General features: G+C 46.8%; 1 protein-coding gene across 7 annotated transcripts in view; it reads right to left on the bottom strand.

The window, feature by feature from the left end:
* Window positions 1–23533, bottom strand: part of NCAM1 (neural cell adhesion molecule 1) — a 723973-nt gene that overhangs the window by 264143 nt on the left and 436297 nt on the right. For all 7 annotated transcript variants that reach the window (XM_085647346.1, XM_085647349.1, XM_085647344.1 and 4 more), the window contains exon 8: window positions 18843–18985. In XM_085647346.1, the coding sequence (XP_085503472.1) occupies window positions 18843–18985 (143 nt within the window). The remainder of the gene's footprint in view (window positions 1–18842; window positions 18986–23533) is intronic.

Here is a 23533-nt window from a genome sequence, read left to right as displayed (position 1 = left end):
CATCGAGGTAGTGGAAGACTGACACCCCTGACCTGCGCAGAGGAGCTGCGACCACCGCCATCACTTTCCTGAACACCCGAGGGGCGCTGGTATAGCCGAAGGGGAGCACGGCAAACTGAAAATGCTCCTGGGCTACCGTGAACCGCAGGTAACGCCGGTGGGCCGGCAGGACAGGGATGTGAAAATATGCGTCCTGCAAGTCCAACGCTACTATCCAGTCTCCAGGTTTGAGGCTAGCCAATACCTTTGCCAGAGTCAGTATTTTGAACTTCTCCTTCTGGAGGAAGCGGTTGGCGTTCCGGAGGTCCAAGATGGGACGCAGACCCCCTTTGTCTTCTTGGGGACCAGAAAGTAGTGGGAATAACAACCACTCCCTACTTCTGGCCCTGGAACGCACTCAATGGCCCCCTTGGCCAAGAGGGCTGTAACTTCCTGCTGGAGAGTTGCCAAGTGTTCCCCCGACATTCGGTGATACTGAGGTAGCATGGCTGGAGGGGTGGACTGAAATGGAAGGGAGTAACCCTTGCGGATGACCTGCAACACCCACTTGTCCGATGTGATAGCGTGCCATTGGGGGAGGTGATGGCGGATCCTGCCACCCACTGGCATGGGGTGCCCCCCAAAGCTCGGATTAGGAAGGTTTGGAGGTAGAAGCAGTGGGGGCGGAGGTTGACTGACCCCCACGCTGATTCCCAGACCCCCCCCCGCGGAAGCCGCGTCCGCGGCCATGCTGAGACTGGTTCTGTACAGGCTTGCCGAAGGAACGTGCCTGGGCGCCCCTGCCCTGGCCACGAAAGGAACGAAAACCAGGAGTGGCTGGGCTTTCGTGGAAAGACCTTAATTACTTGGCCGTAGCCCGCGAGTCCTTAAAATGCTCCAGCGCACTGTCGGCCTTATCGCCAAACAGACGGCTGCCATCAAAGGGCATGTCCATGAGTGAGCTTTGTACATCTGGCGAGAACCTGGTAGATCTCAACCAGGCGTGGCGATAAATCACCACAGTCATAGAAATGGCTCTACCTAGTGAGTCCGCGGTGTCCAAACCACACCGAATAGTGAACTTAGCCGCATCCTTACCCTCGGCATGAGCTTGAACAGCACAGCTTGGGCCTCTTCAGGACACTGAGGCAACACCTCTGCAATGGCATCCCACACCGCATCGGAATAGCGGCCCAAGAGGCAAGCGGTGTTCACCGACCGCAGCCATAAGCTGGCCGAAGAGAACAACCGCTTGCCGAACTGCTCCAGCTTCTTAGAGTCCTTATCTGTGGAGCCGTGGGAAAGGCACTTTGGGACGTCGAAGCTTGGATGACCAGGCTCTCGGGCGTAGGGTGAGTGGTCAGAAAGGCAGGGTCACCCGGCACCGGGCGATGACGCCTGGCGACATTCTTATCTACCAGGGCCCCCGTGGCAGGCCGCGACCAAGTGCCCAGTAAGACGTCAGTGAGGGTGTCTTTAAATAGCAGCAGGGGTTCCGACGAAGTGGACGTTGTCTGGAGCACCTCAGTGAGGAGATTAGTCTGTAGGGCCACCGTAGGGAGATCAAGGTGGAGGACCTCAGCGGGCCGACAAAGCACCATCGTGTACGAAGCGCCCTCCTCCATGGTAGGCGGAGGAGAGGCAAACCCCGGGTCAGAGGAGAGATCGAGGCCGCCGGCCTCCTCTAACTCGTCTGCCTAGTCCTGCTCAGAGTCACGCTGACGAGCAAGAGGGTCCTCGGACCCCTCCCAGTCATCCTCCACCTCTGCCGTATGTGGGACAGGCTGCAGCGGTAGGGCAGGGACCGGGAAAGGAACAAACGGCGCCGGACGGGGCCGAACCGGCGCCGTGTCCCAATACGGATCCCAGGTAGGGATAAAATTGGGGCTGGGAACTTGTGGCGCCGTGGCCGGAGCCAGCGACGCAGGATCCTGCGGCGCCGGGGTCAGAGACGCCGATGGCCCAACAGGATCCTGACACGGGACAGCGGGGCCAGAGGGCTCACCGGCGGGAGCCCGAGGCCTAAACAGGTGGTCCAAGGTAGCAAAAAATTCTTGCACCTGTGCGGGAGTTGCCGACGGACCCGGGTAGGGTGGGTAGGCTGCGGGACTCCCGGGCTCCAAAGGAGCCGCAGGGGCAGAACCCCTGTCCCCCTCATCCACATCCGGGGACCGACGGGGGGATGTCAATGAGTGACAATGCTTCTTCGACTTCTTTTTGTGTCGTCTCTTACCCGAATCCGAGGGTGAAGACTTGGAGCCCGAGGAGCGATGATGGTGGCCCCACGAGCGTTCTCTGGAGCGGCCCCTGAACCGTGAACGGCACGGGAACGAGTGCCGGACCTCAAACAGCTTCCGGCGCCGCTCCCTCAAGGCCTTCGGGACCATGGCCAAACAGTTCATACAGGCCCGGGAGTCGTGGTCGCTCTCCAGGCAGTAGAGACAGACATCGTGAGGGTCCGCCACCGACATATTGCGACGGCAGGCCCCACAAGACTTAAAACCAGGCATCCCTACGTGCACCAGAGTAGACTCAAACTGACAGGAGACAAAAAGTCTCAAAAAGATAGTCAAAAAGTGACTGAGATATGTGCTCTAACCGGATCTGCGCTTACTGGCGCGGAAAAAGAAAGAACTGACATCAGCGCACATGGGTGGCGCCTTAGTAGTCTCCGTGATGTCATCTCGGCGCATACGACGCCAGCAACGGACGCTGAGCCGCACGACGCTACCTACCGACGTGCAGGGGTACTGCTGATGAAAAAACTTTCCAGATCCAGTCTGACGCCTGGGGATATTCTAAGGTAAGGAATCTATCACTAACGTGTCTGTTTCAGATTCAAAAATATGGGTGCTGCAAGGTCAGAGATGGAATATCCGCTGCACCTCTCAATGATTCCACTTAATGGTGTGGGCCGCAGAAATTAGTTGAAAATAATGAGCTAATAATATAAATTGTATTAAATATAGAACCTACAATTTAGAATCTCCACTTTACTACAATTCAATTATCTACAACTCTACCATTGTAAGCTATCTTCATGAGGGCTTTTCTTGCTGTGGCATCACCTTATGAAACAACTACGTTATCACTCCCAGACAGCTGCAAAATGTGTGATGTGTGCTTGTTTTGCTGAACAGCTTAAAAAAAAAAGACACAAGCATTACTGGATTAACGATGTTCCGGTGGCCTCATCACGCAAGTTTGAACGTAAATGCTATTGCCTTCCAAAGGATAGTAGAAAGCCTTTAGATGCTCCTGACCAGCAATAATGATAAAGACACAAATGGTATTTATTTTTTATTAATATAGTTTTATATAGCGCAAACTTGACCCTAGAAGGGGATCAGAGTGCTTTACAAATAGTTCAATAAGTAGAAAATAGATAACCAAGAAACATAAACGCTGAACATTGTCTGTTGCATATCAAGAGTGGGACAGTGATATATAAACCAAGGACTCAGACGGAGTGTGCAAGCCCTGATTGGACAACTGCGGAGTCATATCAGTAGCCAGAATATGGAATGCAAATGCAATTGGGTCGAGTGTTGCTACTTCTACAGAACGTTCCACACTTCTAAAGGCATAGAACAGGGATCAAATGATTGTCCACAGGGCAGATCAATCCATGATTTGAGAATTACTTTCGTTAAACCAGATAAATGAATCCCATTAAGATGCATTGCATATGGATTTCCCTCGTGTGGCTAGCCTTGCAAAATGTGCCATGAATCCAGCCCTTGTGGAGCAAAGTTGGAGGCCCCTGAACTAAAATGCGCCCCCCACCCCAAGTATCTTGTGCACCAAAAGAGGATGTGCCGACGCGGAAGTGGGATTTCACAGTGGCTAAGCCTTGGCTCTTCAACTTGAAAATGCGTATTTTCGCAACAAAGGCGGCCAGGGAATTTGGCAAAAGGAATTTGACACAAACACTATAACCCACTTTTTGTTTAATTGGAATACTTCCCACAGCAGTAAAACAAAGGCGGCCCACAGGCCTGGCTTGCTGTCCCCTCTCCAGTTTGGTCCCAAACAAAGCACTGTCTTGTTGCGACATTTTAGTGCGCTCCCGCGCTTGCAGGACGCATCGCTGTCATAAGGGGCCGTTGTTAAGTAGACAATTACGCGATCCTCGGCACTGGGCCAAACAAAATGTTATGAAGGTTGAGGCTCCGTGCTGCATGGGCCTGGCCCTCCCGTTAACACAGGCTGCTTAAAAAGGAAAAGGGGAAAAAGCTTTTGTTCCTTGCATCCTAATTGCAGATGGCTGACAAAACAAGTTCCAAATTTTAATGAGAAAATCTTTGCTTCTGTTTTAAGTGTAGCGTTTCTGGAATAGCAGGGGATGTCGGTCAGCAATGCTAGCATTGACATCAACTGTGTTTGCTGTGTGTGCCAACAGACATTTTAAGCAGGGTATCCACCGTGTCTGTAGGGAGCCCTAAGTTAGGTTTTTAGACCTGGCTTATAAGCGCAGCTCTGTGCTAGACCTGCTGTTATGAATTATTACATAAAGCAGTTCGAATTAGTCAACAGAGTTATTGGCTGCTACAATAAGCCATGGATTGTGGTGCCTCTTGCCGCATTTGAAAAGTACTCTTAACAAAAAGTGCTGATAAGCGAAGGGGGGGCCGAGGACAATCAAGGCATCTCTCTCCACCACTTACGTGCCCTCCCACGGCGCAAGACTGGGAATCCTCGTACATCCTAATTCATTTATTGCACCCTGCTCACACTGCCACAGCGGGCTCCTGACACAATGAATGCATAACAAGATCATTGCAACTGAATCTGAGAGTCAGCTTGTCTCACGCAGGCTCAGGATCAAACCACGGAAATATAAGCTCTAAGCATGAACTTCAAGATCTCACCGCACTAGATACATATGAAGAACAGCCATTCACATGGTACAGCCAGGCACCCACGGGACATGCCAGCGCGTGCGGTTATGAGAAAGTATACACCCTAAGAGCCCAATGCTTAGAAGGAAAGGTCAGATACAAGAATCCCTTCAGTTTCTCGGGGCAGTGCAGGCCGGAGGTGCTCTGCAGGGTCACGTGATTGGTCTGTCCGGTAATACTGGCAGGTACAAGCTTACGTACGCGGAAGTGCCTGGGTGCAGCTGGTTAGGACTTTAGGCATCCCATTCGGGAATTGTGTGAGCTACAGAGCATTACTTTCTTCCTTTTTTCGTCTATTATAGCACAGTAGCAGCTGAGGGCATTCACGGTCTTTAAAGTTAATAAACAGCCAGTTATCTAAAACAATGTCAATAAAACAACAGCGGGAATAACAATAAACAAGAATGGTAGGTAGGAGGGGCATGGCATTGTTGGGAGAAGGGCAAGGAGATGGCGATACTAGGGCGACAGGAGGAAGGGCCCGGTCAGTCTATGGTCAGGTGGAAGCTGTGACGTCCGAGTTGCTTCCGGAGGGTTAGAGTGACGCTGCTGCGCTCTGAGGTTGATGGACTGTGATCTCTTTACTGGGGTGGTTGCTCCAGAGATCAACAACGGTTTGAACCTGGGCACGTCAATACGTAGGGAGTTCCAGTTATGTTAATTCATGGACCTCCTGAGACAGCCAGTAACATACAGGCTCGTGAGATTTAATTCCTAGTAGGTTAAACAACAGAGTTTGAAGGTGAGCTGGGTATTTAGGGGCAGCTAATGCAGCTCTCCGAGAATGGATTCTTGTCAGATGCGGCTAGTCTGGCTCCAGAATGAAGGACAGCTTTCAATGGGGCTCGGTGTGATTGAGGGGTGACAGCAAGAGGCGGCAAAGCCATGCGAGCATGGGCCGCAGGTATTAAATGTTCCTTCCCGATGTGATGACACTCTCTGGAGGGAGTCAGGGAAGACACTGGCAGCTTTTGCCACGTCCTTGATAAGAGGAAGGAGAGACAGAGCGGTGTCTAGGGTGTGGTCAACAGTAGGGGTGGGGGTCTGGGGAGGGCGAGAGCACAAGTTGCTAACAAGTCGCACAGGGCTACAGGTGGTTTGGGTCTAGTCTGCAAGGGACCTGGATCCAACCTGCTAGGGTGAGGAGAGGAGGAATTTAATCTTTTTTCTGGTTAAGAAAAAAGTCATACAGTTTTTTAGCAAGCTAAGACACTGACATAGAAGAGTGAAGTCCGCAGTGGTTGAAGTTTGCGGATAGATTTGCATGTCATCAGGATATGAAAGGGTACACCCGCTCAGCTATGGATCATACTTTGGGTTACAATGTATTGACTAAAGGAGACTGGCACGAGGATGGAGGCCTGATGGGCAGGGTAGTACACCTCCTCAATGACCACCCATTGGTTTAAAAGTATCAGTAGACTAGAATCACCCACACCGAGGATGTCATACGTGATCTAGCCTCTTTAGGTCTGCAATCTCTATGCTGTGCCGTGGGCCGAACCCGGATTGGAAGGGAGCCGAGCAACTGTTCCTCATCACTGTAGTCATTAAGCTGATTGGAAACACATCAACCATTTTTCATAGTCAAGGAAGATTAGATTAGACATCAGGGGCCGTATTACATAAAGTGGCTTGTGCCGCCCCTTCTATAATACCAATAGCGTTGGCGCACATAAAGTGCCAGCGATATCTTCATGTGGGTGCACCATGCAAATGAGGGAATCCCTGTGCTTCTTTGTCGGTGCCCTATCACAGATGCAGGCACAAAGGCAAAGAAGCCCTCAGGAGACACACGGACTGTGCGCCTCCTGAGAGCAGCCCTCTGAAGGGGGTAACGGGGTCCCTTGGACTCCCAGACACCCCCTTGTAGACGGGAGCAGTCACTGACTGCACACGCCTGCAGGGGGATCTCTACTCCCTTTTAAATGTGCCGGTGGATTGCCACCTGCACAGAGAAACACGGAGCAGCTGTAAAGCAATCACTCCGTAGTTCACGTGAATGTGCTGCCCACAGGGCAGCACGAATTAGCAGCTGCCCTGGGGGCAGCACATTCCCCATAATGTGGGGCATTTTCCTTCATTGAACTGGGAGCACCATTTTAAAGGTGCGCCTGGTGCAATGAAGGAAAATGAGCTGCATGTCTAATGCGGCCCAGGTGTTAATTTGAAAGGATTGTAGAATTGAGAGTTTTTTTTTATCATAAGTGTTAGTTGGCAGATCTTTAAGGAGTCCGGAAATAGCTCTTGTGAGAGGGACAGCTGATCAGATTGAGGCAAGTGAGTGTACAAATATGGAAGTAGGCTTTGATAATCTCAAAGAGAAACTGTTTCCAGGAGAATGTTGGTTTCAGTTTCTTGATGGTCAGTGGGTGAGTCACTTCTGATTCGAGCAAGACCTACCATAGATTTGGGTTTTAGGTGAAGAAGCGAGAAAATTTGAAGAAATGGTGGGCTGTTGTTCCTGGTAAGCACGATATTTTAAAAGAAGAATTCTAAGAACTCCTCACAGTTGCATTTTTTTGTTCAGAAACAAGTTAGATTTGATATGCCAGAAGAGGGAACGCATTTGGCCCGCATTTACTTGCTGTTGGATGACTTTAGATTTTGCCTCCATGATCCATAAGGAGTTGTTTGGCTACATTAAATCTGAGTACCATGACTGAGTTGGTCTTCGTTTGAGGTTCATTCATTTGAGAGGGACCAATTCCTCTAAGTAAAACAATGAATTGAATTGAAGTAATTACAAATCTGTTTGATGCCTTTGGCGATATCAGTGGGCTCTAGTTTGGAATGAAGCAATTTTGGACAAATTTCAAAGAAAGGTTCCTTAGTGAGCAAGTCCATCTAGTCTTCGACTTGACAGCCTTGTTAGAGCTGGAGGGAAGATACTGAAAGGACAAGGAAGTGGTCCTGTCCAGATATTTCTTCCTTAAAGTCCCATTTTCAGTCACTTTCTAAAAGGTTTCAGGTATGGATTTGGCCTACTCAATAATCTACTTATATATGCGAGGGTAATAATTTCCAAATTAGCTCAATCCTAATTTATTTTTCTTTGGAAATATGTGATCACCACAGAAACCACAAAGATAACATAGAATCTCACCAACTTCTTTTTGACAATATGGGAGATTAAAACTGTAACTTCAGTAAATTGATTTTGTGTTCCAAAAAAAGTACAAAAAAGAATAGCTCAAACTTGGTTTTCATAGGTCGAAGTCAACATTTAATACTTTGTGGCATTACTTTGTGTTGCTCACCACCAGGTTTTAAGACTGTCTATTTCAAAAGATGCCCCCCCAAAAAGCACAGAATTTGTATGACACACACATTTCCAATGTTTTACTCATTTAGTAGACAACCTATAGCTACCATTTGTATAGTGCTTAGCGCTTTTGGATTGCCATGTTTTGGATGGCATGCTCTCAAACAGTTTGGGGACCTTGCACAGCAAAAAAAAAATCCATCAATTGTTTTGCATGCATGGTCCACAGCATGTTGGAGCAAGCTGATATCAGTTATTTTTACTAAATGATGGTGCAACTTTAAAAGTAGTGCGGCCACTGTACCTGTCTCACTCTATCATGTAGGGAAGAGATATCAGCTCTCCAAGTGTTTTATTGTTAACAACATTATTTCAAGAAATCAAATTTAATGTAAAATGTACACAAACATGGGACTACACCGGACCTATGGTAAATGCGGCGAGAGCTGGTGCACACTTGGCTAGCGCTACAGTGATGGGTCCAATAACGTGCAAACACAATGTTGTAAATTCTTCTTGTTGCCTTCAGTAAACTGATGTAATTTTTCTGAAAGAACCATATCACAAATTGCGATGTGCCTCATCTAGTGAGGGCACAGGCTGAAGGCATGAATGAAATTCCGGTGTAATGAATTTCATGAAACCACCAAGATCATTATCTGTTTGAAAATGTAAAGTCATATTACTACAGAAGTCCCAGCAGTGCCATATATCTTCTCTTATCTAGGCACACAGTTTAGTCAGCACGTATAGTTAGCCACATATTTAGCGCATAAGGCACAAAGAGCAAGTTGGTAAAGCTCTTTCTGGTAGATCATCTATTTCACCAAAGATCCCTCACCTTTTGAATATTCCTGAGGCATCAGACTTGATCTGGAAACCTTTCAAGCAGTACCCATGGATGCCGATAGGTGACGTCATGCAGCTTTGCACCAATGTCCTTTCACTCCAAAAGTGGTGTGTGGAAATGCATACAGGCGTCACTTGCAAGTTTTGATGTCAGTTACCTTCTGAGCTCTCCACACCCGCAGACAGAGTCCAACAGCAAATTGGCTTTGGGCAGTGTGCAGATCTCTATATTGGGATCTTTTTAGGGGGAAAAGAGCCCAGTTCAGAGAATGGGGAGGATGGAAGGGGCAGTTAGATAATCTCCCACAAAGAGTGTTGTAGAAGGTAAGTAACTTGTTCTTCTGATAGATACTTTCTAATGCAGATTCCTCATTTTTTGAATAGATACTAAAGCAGTACCGCTCAGGTGGTGGATCTGTGAATTCACTCAAACCAAAAAAGTCCTACAGGACCAAGCAGGCAAAGTACCCCACTTGTTGGACTTGTTGGACCTAGCTGTCCCGATAGTAGTGCTTTGTGAACATGTGGAGCAACACCCACATACCAGCCTGGCAGATGTCCAGAACAGGCACCTTGTGTGCCAAAGCAGAGGTAGCAGCCATGGATCTGGTGGAATCAGCCAGTAACTAATTTAGGGGCTACCTCTTGACAATGTGCACCAGATTTTAATGTAGAGCATGATTTATCAAGAGTCAATCCTCTTCTGCACTGCTTTTTCCTTCTTTGCTCCAGAGAACACCACAAACAGCTGATCATCCATACAATGTCCCTGGTGCATTTGATGTAAACACTAAGAACCCTTTTAGGATGCAGCAGTGAAGTCTCTCCTCCTTATAGATGTGGGAGTAGAGCGAAAAACAATGGTAATGTTTTGCTTGATGCGTAAAGGAGTCTCCACTTTTGGAAGAAAGGCGGTTTGGGTTCTCAAAACCAGTTTATCTGGAAAGAATGTGGTGATTGGCAGGTTGGAGAGGGTTGTAACTTGCTCACCTGCCTTGACGGTGTAATGGCAACGAGAAACATTTCTTGACGGTGAGAATCGCCAGAGAACAACTGTTAGAAAGGTGAGCACAAAGTTAAGGTCCCACTGAGGCATAAATAAAGTAGAAGGTGGATTCTTTTGTTGCAAACCTTTTGATGTGCTTTGATTCCCTCTCCAGTGGTGTGGTAGGGAATGCATTAGGGTTGACCTTGCTTTTTAAAGCCTGCATAACCAGGCTCCCTGGTATGGGATGCTGAGTCGAAAAGTGCGGATCAGCTGGCGCGGGACAATGTCTGCCTGTTCACCAGAAGTACAGAACAAGGTTTTGCCTAAGCTCCAAGAAGGTTATTTTTAAAGGCTTCACTAAATGGAAGCAGTGGCTCAGTATTTGTTTGCCCAGGCTGAAGCACGTCAGTAATAAAATGAGCCTTCACCTCCATAGTGGGTAACTGAAGGTCAAGAACCTTAGCCACCTTTCGCATGACCATGGCGGAGGAGGCACTTTCTTCTCTTGCAGGACCTGGATGCCAAACCATCCCAGTGTCTAGTGAGGTGTCCAGCGACCGGTGTTCTGAAGATTCTCATAACTATTGTCATCAGTGTGTGGTTGGGCAAATTCATCCCTAACATCATATTGTCAGAATGTGATCAGTGTGTGGTTGTGCAAATTCATCCCTAACATCATATTGTCATTGTCAAAATCCTTTAAATTTAAGTATGGAGGGTTTGATCCCTTCCTTGAGGCAGGGACAAAGTAAGTGGAATCTAACTCATTGCCCAAAGGCTGCGGTGCAAGGTGATCGGTTTATGCCTCTGTTGAGGTCAAAGTGGCACCAACTCACCAAGTCAGAAAGTACAATAGGTTGCACTTTGTCATCCCCTGTCGATGCTGCAGATTCTGGGGAGGGTCACGGCTCCAGGATCGGCATCAGAATCACAGCTGGTGCTGAGCCCGTACACTGTCCAAAGGGTCCAACTGGCAGTAAGGGCAGACCAGCCAGTGGTGCCTTAGGTGGAGGTCTTTATGAATAGTTGCTACCCTGCAGCGTACTGGGCAATGTGCAGAAAAGCTGAAGCATGGCTTCACAGAATACTTTGATTTGCTGCTGCATTGCCAACGGCCCAAGAAATTCGAGTTGCAATGGGGCTTCAGAGAAGCATAATGATGCCATCTCTGCTTTTCTGGAGTTCAGGAGCGGCAGGAAGGGGCTGAGTCCCACTTGGACTTTTTATGGTGTTTCTTAAACTTACCTGAAGACTTTGACCATCACCATGAGTCACAGGAATAACCTTGGATGTGGGAACAGGACCAACTCTTCAACTGGTCACGATATGGAGTCTTGAAGAACCCGGATGGGCTTAGGATTCATCAAGGCGTAGTCACTGCAGACCTTGGAGTCGTGTTCCAACCCCAGGCACTACAGGCAAACCTTATGGGAAGGAGGGGTTTGGGCAGATAGACTGTCACAAACAGCCCCTATAAAGTTTGACCCATGTAGTCTTGGGAAGCAACGTTTTCTCTTGCATGCTGAATTTTTGTGTACAGTTTTGAAATAAAGGTCTCATGAAGAGACAATAGATCCACGTCTGGTGGTACAGAAAGGATGAAACTGACATCAGCGAGTGGCTCCTATATGCGCATCTGCATATCACTTCCGGAGAGGAATGACATAGGTGTAAAGCCACACAGCACCTATATACCGGCTTGCAGGGGTGTACTGCTTAGTTTCCGGATCCAGTCTGGGTAATGTTCAAAAGGTGAGGAATCAGCTGTTAGAAGTTTCTATCAGAAATACCATTTCTAATGCTATTGTACTGCAACATTTATATAACAATAGGAACTCCTAAGAGGGGCACTGAAGCGCTTGATGATGTGGGTAGCATGCTATTTCGTGTAGGATATGTGAATGGGAGTTTGTTGTCTTTGTTTTCATTCTGTGTGTGAAGTGTTTCCATGCCATGCATGATAAAACAATCATCTACCGCTTTAACAAACTAACTGGTTTAAAATATTAGGATACTATTGCGGATAGGATTGTCATAAGCCAAAGTCCAATCAAAAAAAGATCTGGACTGTGCAAATGCACCACTCTGACTCTATCACAGTGAGTTTCAATTCAAGACAGCCAGTTCCTCACAACCTCTGCCACTGACAGCTAGAAAGTTTGCCTTAAAAGACCTATATTATTTACCTTGGTATGAGGACAATTTGAATACTACAACCTTTAAAAACGCACTCAATTTTCTCAGGTTCTTGAAATCTCACTTAAGAAACATTTGCAAAGAAGGGCGAGTGCTCAACTATGTGCCTTAAGGTCAAACAAATGCATATCTGGTTTTGTAAATTTGAGGCAGTAAGCAATTATGGCCGATCTTCACAATGAGATGTTCCGCAATGGAGACTCCACCATGCCTTGAACTGAAAACTGAACATTTTTTAAAGTACTGGTTGTCCTAAAAATGGGGTTCTGGTGAACTCAATAAACTGTACAGTATGTTGTGTGTTTGGAATCTTTCACGGAGCTGCACTTGGTTTGGTCAATTTATGGTTTCAGCAATGGTGTGAATTAATCAACATGACAAATGCAACTGGACACTATTCTAATAAGAGGAAGAAAATGTTCCTGGAACTAAGAGAGCGTAGAAATATTTAACCCTAACCTTCTATATGCGCTGAAATTAAAATGAATGGCAAACTGTTCTGGTTCATCTTTCAGAATCATGAAGCTGTGTAGATATAATACACTGTTCATTTCCTCAAATCTTAGAAAATTAAACATAAAATAATAAAAAAATACAAATTTAGTACGGTACATTGAAAAGATGTTACAGAGTAAACCAACACATAAAAAGACACTAAAAAGAACAATGCCGTTTAACTTTCAAAGGGAAAAACAATCCATGTAACACTACTTTATCGACTTAGCATTTTCCAATCAACAAGTCAAACAAGGTGCATGAAAGTTTCAAAAATAGTTAGCAGTTTGGAAGGTTTGAGTGTTTCAGTAAATGACATGGAAGGAGAGATGCTAACATGGGTAGAATATTCAAAGTCAAAACCATGGCGGCTCAACTGGAAACCTGCATCAGCAAAGAATAAGCTTTCATGAAAATAGAAATTACTTGTATCTCAAAAAGGGCGAATATAGTTGCAATATTCTTCCTACTTTTAAGTGAACTTTAGTTTATCGCCATTTGCTTGCTTTCTGCCCTCGCCTACCATGGCTTCCTATCGTGACTTTACTAACAACAAACAGTTCTCACCTCTGCTGGCCAAGCCATGCTGGTATCCAATTTTCCAAAAGCCTCCTGTGACCAGCTAAATCAGACCTGCAGGGTTCTCAGTTTGACCCTGGTCTACATAACTACTGCTGCTGCCCACTATGCACATCATTACACTTCTTCAGATCACTACTATTGACTGCCTGAAGATACTACTTGATTATTTCACGTCAATCCCTCTCGTCCTGCAAGTCATTCCTGCCTTAATTCTAGGTTTTCCCTGACACCAGGTAAAAATGAGTTTTGTGCTCACTGCTCCAGGGTTCGACTCCTATTCCAGGCATTTGATGCACACTGTCCTGTGCTCTAGAACCAATCGCCCAACAATCGCGGCCTCTCCATTGGGATGACCAGAAAGATATGTATATGATGTCTATGTATTCAAGAGGTGATGAGGCCTCCAAAGTCTGGTCAAACTGAACTTCTTCTACACATACAAACCAAATCCCGGTAGAACACATCTAGAGAACACATGTGATAGAAAATCAAATCAGGTAACTCTCAAGCTTTACAGATACCGGGTACCATGAAAACAACAGAGGAAATGGAAACAGCTCTTGCTCATTTTCCAGACTACAGCATATGAAGAAGAAGGTATAACCTGCAATCGCTCAAAACAGACACAATCTGTACTTCTACAGGCATTGCCTCTGACAGGTTTCCTAGCCAAGAGTATGCAGATCGCCTGGTAGACTACTGGAAGCAAAACACGCCTTTTTTAAAAGATGTACACATGCATCAAAACAATCTAAAACCAATATATAAAATATCCACATTTGTCTACACTTGTGCTAACAAATAACAATTGTAGGCAGATCTGTGGGTCTTTTCTAGAGCTGACACCGGTTGAAGGATATGGCTAGTGCTGCTTTCTTTAAACTTCCAAATCATAATGAACACACAAAGTACATGGCATCATAGGCAAGAAAATAAGAATAGCCATTCACCGTAGTAGTACTAAACGCTGAGAAAAGTCCTACTTTGTCTACTAAATCTTGCTTGTTGTAGGCACTTATAACTTTCTTAGGATTGAGTTAGCACATTGCCTTCTCAAACCACTATGATCAATTTCTTTTTAACTACACATCATTTTTGCTAAAATTCCTTGCAAGGAAAGGGCAAGGCGTATTTTCAAAATATATTCCGAAGACGTTTACTCACAATAGCTGTTTAAATGAAGGGGCATATTTATCAATGTGTTGCCTTGCCCTTGTGCCACGCAAGGGGGTTGCAACACTAAAGTCGGATTTATCAAGCCACGCAACACCGTCTTGCGTGGCCCTGCATGGTTAGAAATCTGAAGTAACACAACATAGCACAAATCGCTGTGTTGCGTTAGTCTGATCCAGGGTGGTGTTCCGTGGGTGGAGCGTGGGTGTTCCCATGCTCCCACCCATGGATTTTGGTGCATTCCCAGATTTACTAACACTGGGAAACCTGGGAATGTGTCAAAATGCTAAGCCTCCCAGTGTCTTCTTTCTAAACTTGCTGCATTCTGCAACACACACAGAGAGAGGAAAATGCCTCTGAGGATTGTTTTTGTACCGGAAGGTGCCCCATCCTGCATAAAACAATCGTGCCTACAACGCAGGCACCTTGGCACCTCGGCCCAAGGGGGCATGTGTTGGCGCAAGGCAGTCAAAAGGGCGTCAGCACAAGGGAAGGACAGGAATGCGCTCTATAATGTTAAATATGGCACACTCTGCCCTTTCCCTTTCACACAGCGCAGCAAGTCGGCGTGATGCGCTGCGCGTAAGCTGGATAAATGTGCCCCTAAATGTAAATTGTACACAACACTCGTAAGCAAGCGAGGAACCCCTGCTAGCCCAGTGTGTTTAATGTGCAGCGGAGATTTCATTGCTCTGTATTGCACTTATGACGTGCCCGTGCTTTTCTTTACTTGGCACGTAGTGTCGAATTCTCACCCCAAAAATGAGATGTTATCTGAATACACTTGGGGAAAGCGAGTATCTGCACTGCTTTTATGAGAGGCGGATACTTAGAAGCCAGTGGAAGGCGAGGAGTACTTAGCCAACCGTTTGTGTAGCGGAAAAAAGGTTTTAGTTGATTTTTCATTGCTTTGATTCCTACTTCATCAATAATTCTACCATGGGGAGCTGATAATAAAAAAGTAACTTTCTACCGCCCAGGTGCACTGCCTCGCACCCTGATCACACGGAAACAAAAGCCAATCTTTATATACTCTTCAAGGACAAGTTTAAGTGAATTCAGTGCTAGACAGGTACTTTGACTCCTAGTTAGATACACCAACTACCCTTTGTACAGAAAGTCCACTGTAGACAGCAGCAAAGGAGAAATGAGCCTCTTCGCCAAAAGGCGTACTGTAGGCTGGTAACCTTTTTTCCAAAACTGCTAATTATTTTTGCCTTTGCAACAATGAATTGTGGTCAACACAATAGCCATACACAAAGGCCGTAGTGCTTTTGTGCATACTAACGGTGTACAGTGCATGCATACAGTGCCACTGAAGAGGTAGGGCATTCCAGGCTCTTACTGGTCTGTCCGATGAAGAAGACCCCCCATTCTTCTCCCCCAATCACACTCTCATGATGATGTCACTGGTATACTTTGCTACCAGTATTCCTTGTTATACAGAGCCTCAAGACAAAACATCCCCATGCCAGCCTGGAGGCAGAGACGATTTCTCGTGGCCTCAACAGTCTGTTCCATGGTGCAATTCTGGTCAAATTGTCTGTTCACATTTAGTGCAGGTGACTGACTCCAACAGGACAACAGCAGTGCTCATTTTAATTCAAGGGTAAACTACTGAATAACCTGTTATATCTGTTCAAAATGAATCCGCAGCACGTTTGAGTCGGACAGAGAGGTTGCACTCACTGCAAAGTATTTAGATATCCTCTCACATGACATTTACATGTGCCAGTCCACATGACATTAGCATGTGCCTGCATCCTGCATGTATGGGTGCATATCCGTTAAACAAGAAGCACAGTCGATCTTTTCCCTTTCAGCATCAGGAGAAGGCGCTTCAATGCTTTGTCACGGGTAGTAAGTGCTATATAACTGCAATTATAATGTGACGTATTTATCTGAAATATGAAGGATGAAACATCTGAAATATGAAGGATTTATTGCGACTACAAGCTAGGCTGTAGCAACAGAAGAGGACTGAAATATTCTACATGCCTGTTCGCCTCGGCACTGCACGGATTTTCAGGACAATAAATATAAACGCACATTTGTGATTAAATTGCAATGGTCTGGAAAAACCAGGTTGAATGTTTCCTGGTGGAATCCAGATTTATTATTAAAATAATTTTTGGAGACTTTATGGTGACATCTGTTTCACTTTGCAAACTAGTCTTTTGGAATCCTGTCCATCTATTTTAAGAGGCTCGTTTAAGTTTTAAAGTGTTATATTTTAAAACTGAAGTTACAAAGGTGGCGGCACTTCCACTGAGTTTGGATGCATTTCATGAGATCTAAATAAGCTTTGGAAAGTTCAGTTTTAACACGGAATTTGCAAACCTTGAGGTGGGATGCGGCACATAAAGGCCTCATTTATGAAAAGTGACGTATTGCTGGTTGAAAACAGCGATGCAACACTTTTCAGAGCGGCCTCCTTGCGACACCATAGATGCGCCGCATTTACAATACAGCGCTCCATGTCGCAAGGATTGCCTAGATACGCCAGGAATGCTGACATTTTTGGTGGCGCAATAATGACACACTGCTGGAGTGTGTCACAAAACAGACGGAACTCCAGCAATGTGTCATTACACCTGGGCGAGTCCCACATAAAAGTGCCTGCGTCAGTCCTTATACCTGCTGTGAAGCAGGCGTAATGATTTGATGCAGTGAACTCGTAGAGGTGGTGCAGTGAAATCTTAGAGGTTTCACTGCGCCACTTCTACTCGCCTTTTTTACCCTACATACACTATACCTGACACAGGTATAATGTAGCGCAGGGCTTTGCAAAGTGACGCATCTGCTTAGATGCATCACTTTGTAAACATGGCGCAGTATGTCACATTGTATACGCCGCTGCAGCATCCCAAAAATGTGACGCAACAGCGGCGTAGGCCTCTTAAATAAGGCCCAAAGTGTGGTACATGTATTTTTCTCCCAGCCTATCAAATTTATGCTTAAAACTGCAGCTTGTGCCCTGTTTAGCTCAGATGGTAATGAGCACAATTTAAAAAAATTATTATACTACATGTTATTTTCAAGTCGGAAACAACATGCCTTATTTTAAATGTAAGCTATTCTTTGGCTGTCAAACAGCTCCCAGGCCAACAAGTTAACACAAATCGCCACTTGTCTAGGCAGAATTATGTATCTTCGTGGTTCCTGACCACCATTTTTGTTTGGTCATCTACTTGTCGCAGCACACCAGATTTTAGGCAGAATTTTACATGTTGTAAAGTAATTTATTGGAAACAAGCCAATGTAATGGAAAAATGACGTTTATGAAACATTCTCAATAAGTATTTGCATTATAATAGAATTTTGAGTTTGTGCGCTATAGCGATATGTCGCCAAGTTCTAAAAAACCTTGCAAGAAAACTACGAGTTCACTACGAGTTCACTTCAGCAAGCTACTATACTTTTCTACTCGATCTCAGAAAATTATTCTTAATAGCAATTTGTCCAGAAAAATTAAAATCATGACATTTTGCCTTTTCTAGTACAATTATTCCCAAATGCATTCATCGAATACTCTTTCAATAGTTTTGAATGTGCATATATGTTCCTATCCATCTGAAAAGTTCTGGAGTGCTTGGACTCTTTTCAGATCGCACATTGACAAAGTGAGTCAAGCTGTGTTGGTATTTTGGCCACAGTTTTCAATCAAATCATTCTTTACCACAGACATTAAGACCAAAGGCACTAGTTAGAATTGAGAATTTCATTAGCGGGTGATGCCAGAAATAAGGAGCTTCTAAAACTAAAACATTTCTGAAATGAGACTAAAATACCTAAACATTATTCCAAAATGCAGATCAAATTATGAATGAAAAGGTTTTGGTACAACTACTACACTTTCCTGTCCAGGAAATATGCTTTCAATTCTCTAGAATGTTGTGCCATGATGGGCCAGTATAAATTTGAGTCCTGCAGGGCCTAAAAATGGCCACAACTCTGAAATGAGGAATACTGCTAGCTCTGCTACATGCCCATCAGTGACATCATCACGCCCACCTACAGTTCTTAAAGGCACACATCCTCACCTTTTTCCCTTGAAATACAAGTTTCTGCTTACTTCCCACCCAGTCCATTGAAGACCTACATCTTCTGATAGAAAACCAAAACAGAATTACACCTGCTAAACCCAAAAAGTGAAAACACTACGAGAACATTAAAAAACTATCAATGATGTCACCTGCATAGTTGTGCACAGCGATGACACCAGAATGTGTTGTCTCTCATTGGGGTTAATGCAGCTGAAACGATCGATGACGTTGTCAGCGGTGTAACTCTGTGCTCGGTTTCCTAATACGGGTGCTGTTAAGTCCACCCCGGACTCAATAACCTCAAGTCTCTCTCTCCAGTTACACATGAGTGAATTTGCTCCCACGTCCAGGATCCCCAGGAGTTATACCTTTTCGTCGCTGCTGATGTTGCGTGTCGCCATTCTCCACGTAATGCTGGGGGTGGGGTCACCAGAGGCCTCGCACGTCAGCGTGATCTGCTCCTCCAACTCCATGGCGGTTTTATTCTCGACGTAGGTAATCTTAGGCTTTGCTGAGAAGAACGACAACAAAGGCCTGTTCAATTCACTGCGCATGCGCAAGAGAACACATTTATTCACACATAGACGAAAGTGAAGGCTGCACAGTTAAGAAGTGTTTTACAATCAGATTCCTTTATTTAGCATGAGGAATGAATGGCACATGTTTTTAAACTGCTCGCCTCCATTTCTTTATTTATATGCCACGGTGCAAACACTCAGGGCAACATAGAAAACGAGAATAGTAAAATATGCGCATTTACTTGAAGTAACAAAGACGTGTGTGTGTGTTTGTATTGTGAAAACCATTTTTAGGTTGAGCATTCGAGACCTCTTGTATATACTTTAGTATATACTTATATGTGTATGTACTTTGTGGGCTCTGGAGATCAGCCCTAGGACTTGTCTGCTTCTGCTTAGGGACTTTTTTTCAGTTCAACTGCCTCTATTTAACTGTCTTGATAGAAAACGACCAGTAGAGGTCAGTAAAATACCAGAACTGCTTTCAACTGAGAGACTTTCTTTTTTTTCTTTTTCTGGCAACTGCCTCTATTTAACTTTCTTGATAGAAAACGACCAGAAGAGGTGAACAAGTTACTTACTTGTGTAACGATATATCTGTAAGAGACATGTTAGTGATAGATTCCTTACCTTAGAATATCCCCAGGTGTCAGACTGGATCCGGAAAGTTTTTCATCAGTAGCACCCTTGCGCGTTGGTAGGCGTCGTCGTATGGCTCCGCATACGTCGCTGGCGTCGTAGTCGCCGAGATGACGTCGCCGGAGCTACTTAGACGTGCCCACGCGCGCTGACGTCAGTTCAGTACACGACTTTCCGCGCCAGGAACGCAGAGCTATGCAAGATACTGACCTCTGGTGCATTGAAACTAGGGCCCTGAAAGGGATGACCTTAACCCTAGAAATCAGTTCGCAGAACAGGAAGGATGAGTGGGGCGGTATGGAATCTATCACTAACTAATGTCTTTTACAGATATATCGTTACACAAGTAAGTAACTTGTGCATCTGAAAGAGACACGTTAGTGATAGATTCCCTACCTTAGAATAGATACCCCAGCAATACCAACCCCGGTGGTGGGTCAGCGAACAGAGATCACACCTGAAAGTCACAGAGACCAGAACGGCCAAAGAAGCAGTCTCTCCGGACTTGACTGTCAAGGCAATAATGCTTAGTAAAAGTGTGCAGCAAGGCCCACGTGGCTGCCTGCCAGATGTCTTGTAGGGGGACACCACGTCCCAATGCAGTAGTAGCTGCTGTCGCCCTGGTAGAATGGGTGCGCAACCCCACCGCAGGTTCCTTTTTAGCCAGAGAATAACAGGCTATGATACACAAGATGACCCAGCGGGAAATAGTCCTCTTGTGTACAGCCTGGCCTTTCTTGGCGCCTACGTAGCCAACAAAGAGCTGGTCATCCACCCGGAACTGTTGTGTGCGATTTAAGTAAAATGAAAGCGCACGTTTTGGGTCCAGACGGTGGAGCCTCTCTTCCTCTCTGGAAGGGTGCGGAGGCGGAAAGAAAGTGGGCAAGGTGATAGTTTGCCCAATGTGAAAAGCAGTGACAACTTTTGGCAAGAAGTAGGGATGAGTGTGAAGCACAACCTTGTCCGGATGGACAGACAGAAAAGGAGGCTTACAGGTAAGCGCCTGGAGCTCATTCACGCGCCTAGCGGAGGTGATGGCAACCAGAAAAGCAGTCTTCAAAGTTAGTAAACGAAGAGGACAGTTGTGAAGCAGCTCAAAGGGAGCGCACATCAAATAAGTAAGTACCAGATTCAAGTCCCACTGCGGCATCACAAACGGAATAGGAGGGAAAAGGTGAGTAATGCCTTTGAGAAATCTATTAACAACAGGGGACTTGAAAAGAGAGGGCTGATCAGGGAGCCTGAGAAAGGCCGAGATCGCAGAAAGGTAGCCCTTGTTAGTGCCCAGAGCAGAGCCCTGCCGTGCCAGAGAAAGAAGGAACAAAAGGACCTCTGAAAGAGGGACACAAAGCGGGTCCATAGCCTTTGCTGTGCACCATGCCACCAATTTGTTCCACCTGCAGGCGTATAACGATTTAGTGGAGGGACGCCTGGCTGCCAGAATGACATCACAGACTTCAGGAGGCAAGTCAAATGGAATCAACTGTCGCCGCTCAATATCCACGCATGTAGGTGGAGAATGGACAGGTTTGGGTGGAGGACCGTCCCCTGCTGCTGTGACAGAAGATCCTCCCGAAGAGGCAGTCGGATCGGAAATCCATGCTCATACTGAGTAGCTCGGGATACCAAACTCTTCGAGCCCAGTGCGGGGCCACAAGAATGCCTTGTGCCCGGTCCAGCCCGGTCTTCTTCGGCACTCTGGGTAGAAGTGGTATAGGCAGAAAGGCGTACAATAGACCGCAGCTCCACTCACGACGAAAAGTGTCGCCAAACGAGTGCCGCCTTGGAAATTCCAACGCGCAGAACCGCTGACATTGCGTGTTCTCTTCGGTGGCGAATAGATCTAACCAAGGCACTCCCCACTGTTGAAAGAGACCTCCGAGTGAAGATGCCATTCGTGATCCATCATGCACCGGCGGCTGAGTCCGTCCGCCCTGGTGTTCAAGGAACCTGCCATGTGTTGAACCGTGAAGGAAATGCCTTGACGTTCCAGCCATGTCCAGATGTGCAGAGAGAGCCTCCTGACATAGGGTCCACAAGCCCACCCCGCCTTGTGTGCTGTAATACCACATGGCGGTGGTATTGTCTGTGAACACCTGCACCTCTTTCCCCTTGACAGAGGGAAGAAATGCCTTCAATGCAAGAAGGATCACCCGAAGCTCCAGAAGATTGATATGGAGCCGTGACTCCGCCAGAGACCAGAGGCCTCTGATCTCCGCCTCTCCCATGTGGCCGCCCCATCCCAGGAGGGACGCATCCGTCACCACTGTGTGCTCCGGTTGGGGAAGGGAGAGGGATCTGCCGCTGACCCAATGCTGATTCGTGAGTCACCACTGCAATTGTTGTGCAGTGCCCTCTGACATCTGGATGTAGTCAGACAGGTTCCCCTGATGCTGCGCCCACTGGAATTTCAGGTCCCACTGCAGAGCCCGCATATGCCACCTGGCATGGTTGGTGAACAGGATGCAGGAGGCCATGAGGTCCAGCAGCCTCACGGTCGACCTGACCGAAACCCGGGACAAGGGCTGAAAGATCAGAATCATAGACCGAATGTCCCGGACTCGCTGTTTGGGAGCATAGACCCAAAACTGCGCCGTGTCCAGAACCGCTCCGATGAAAAGGGGCTTCTGAGAGGGAATCAGGTGCAACTTCGGCACGTTGATGGTAAACCCCAGCAAATGCAGGAGGTCGGCCATAGCCTGGAGGTGGGAGACGACTGTTTGGGGCGAGCCCACCTTCAACAACCAGTCGTCGAGGGAAGACTGAAACCCCCGATCTGCGCAGATGAGCTGCGATCATCGCCCTCACTTTCGTGAACACCCGAGGGGCGCTGGTAAGGCCAAAAGGGAGCACGGTGAACTGAAAGTTCTCGTGGCCTACCGTGAACCGCAGGTAACGCCGGTGGGCCGGCAGGACGGGGATATAAAAATAAGCGTCATGCCAGTCCAACGCTACCATCCAGTCTTGCGGGTCTAGGTCAGACAAGACCTGAGCAAGTGTGAGTATCTTGAACTTCTCCTTCCGGAGGCCTGTGGTTCTGAAACAAACATGCCTGGGCGCCCCTTCCTTGGCCACGAAAGGAGCGAAAAGCGGAAGGAGTCCGTGTAACCAAAAGGCCTAAGGACTTGACTGTAGCCAGTGAGTACTTAAAACGTTCCAACGCGCAATCTGCTTTATCGCCGAACAGGCGAGTGCTATCAAAGGGCATGTCCATCAATGTGTTCTGGACACCCCAGAAAAGCCAGTGGTCCTCAGCCAAGCGTGACGGCGTAGCGCCACTGTCGTGGAAATCGCTCTGCCCAGTGAGTCAGCAGTATCAAGACCACACCGGATGGTGAACTTGGCTGCGTCTCTCCCCTCAGCAATAGCTTGAGAAAGTATTGCCCGAGCCTCCACCGGACTATGTGGCAGCACTTACGCAACTGTATCCCACACAGAATGAGAGTAACGGCCCAAGAGACATGCGGTGTTCACAGACTGCAGGCCCGAACTGGCAGGATAAAAAATCTTCTTCCCAAAATGCTCCAGTTTCTTGGATTCCCTGTCCGGAGGTACAGAAGAGAATGCGCTTGGTGACGCAGAGGTTTGGACAACCAAGCTCTCGGGGGTGGGGTGTTGGGAGAGGAAAACGGGGTCAGCAGGGGGCAAGCGATGGCGTTGAGCCACGTTCTTGTCCACAGGAGCCCCTGTGTTGGGCCTGGAACGGTTGCCCAAAAGATAGTCTGAGAGTGCATCGTTAAAGGGCAGCAGCGGCTTCGTAGAAGCAGAAGCTGTCCGAAACACCTCTGTCAGGAGATTAGTCCTGACGGCCACAGTAGGGAGCTTGAGGTGGAGAGCCTCGGCTGCCCTATGCAACACCATAGAATATGAACTACCCTTCTCCGTAGCCACAGTAGAAGGAG

Source organism: Triturus cristatus, chromosome 3_2, assembly GCF_964204655.1.
Source record: "Triturus cristatus chromosome 3_2, aTriCri1.1, whole genome shotgun sequence".
Lineage (NCBI taxonomy): Eukaryota > Metazoa > Chordata > Amphibia > Caudata > Salamandridae > Triturus > Triturus cristatus.
The sequence above is the reverse complement of the archived record's forward strand: the minus strand, read 5'-3'. Positions and strand labels throughout refer to the sequence as shown.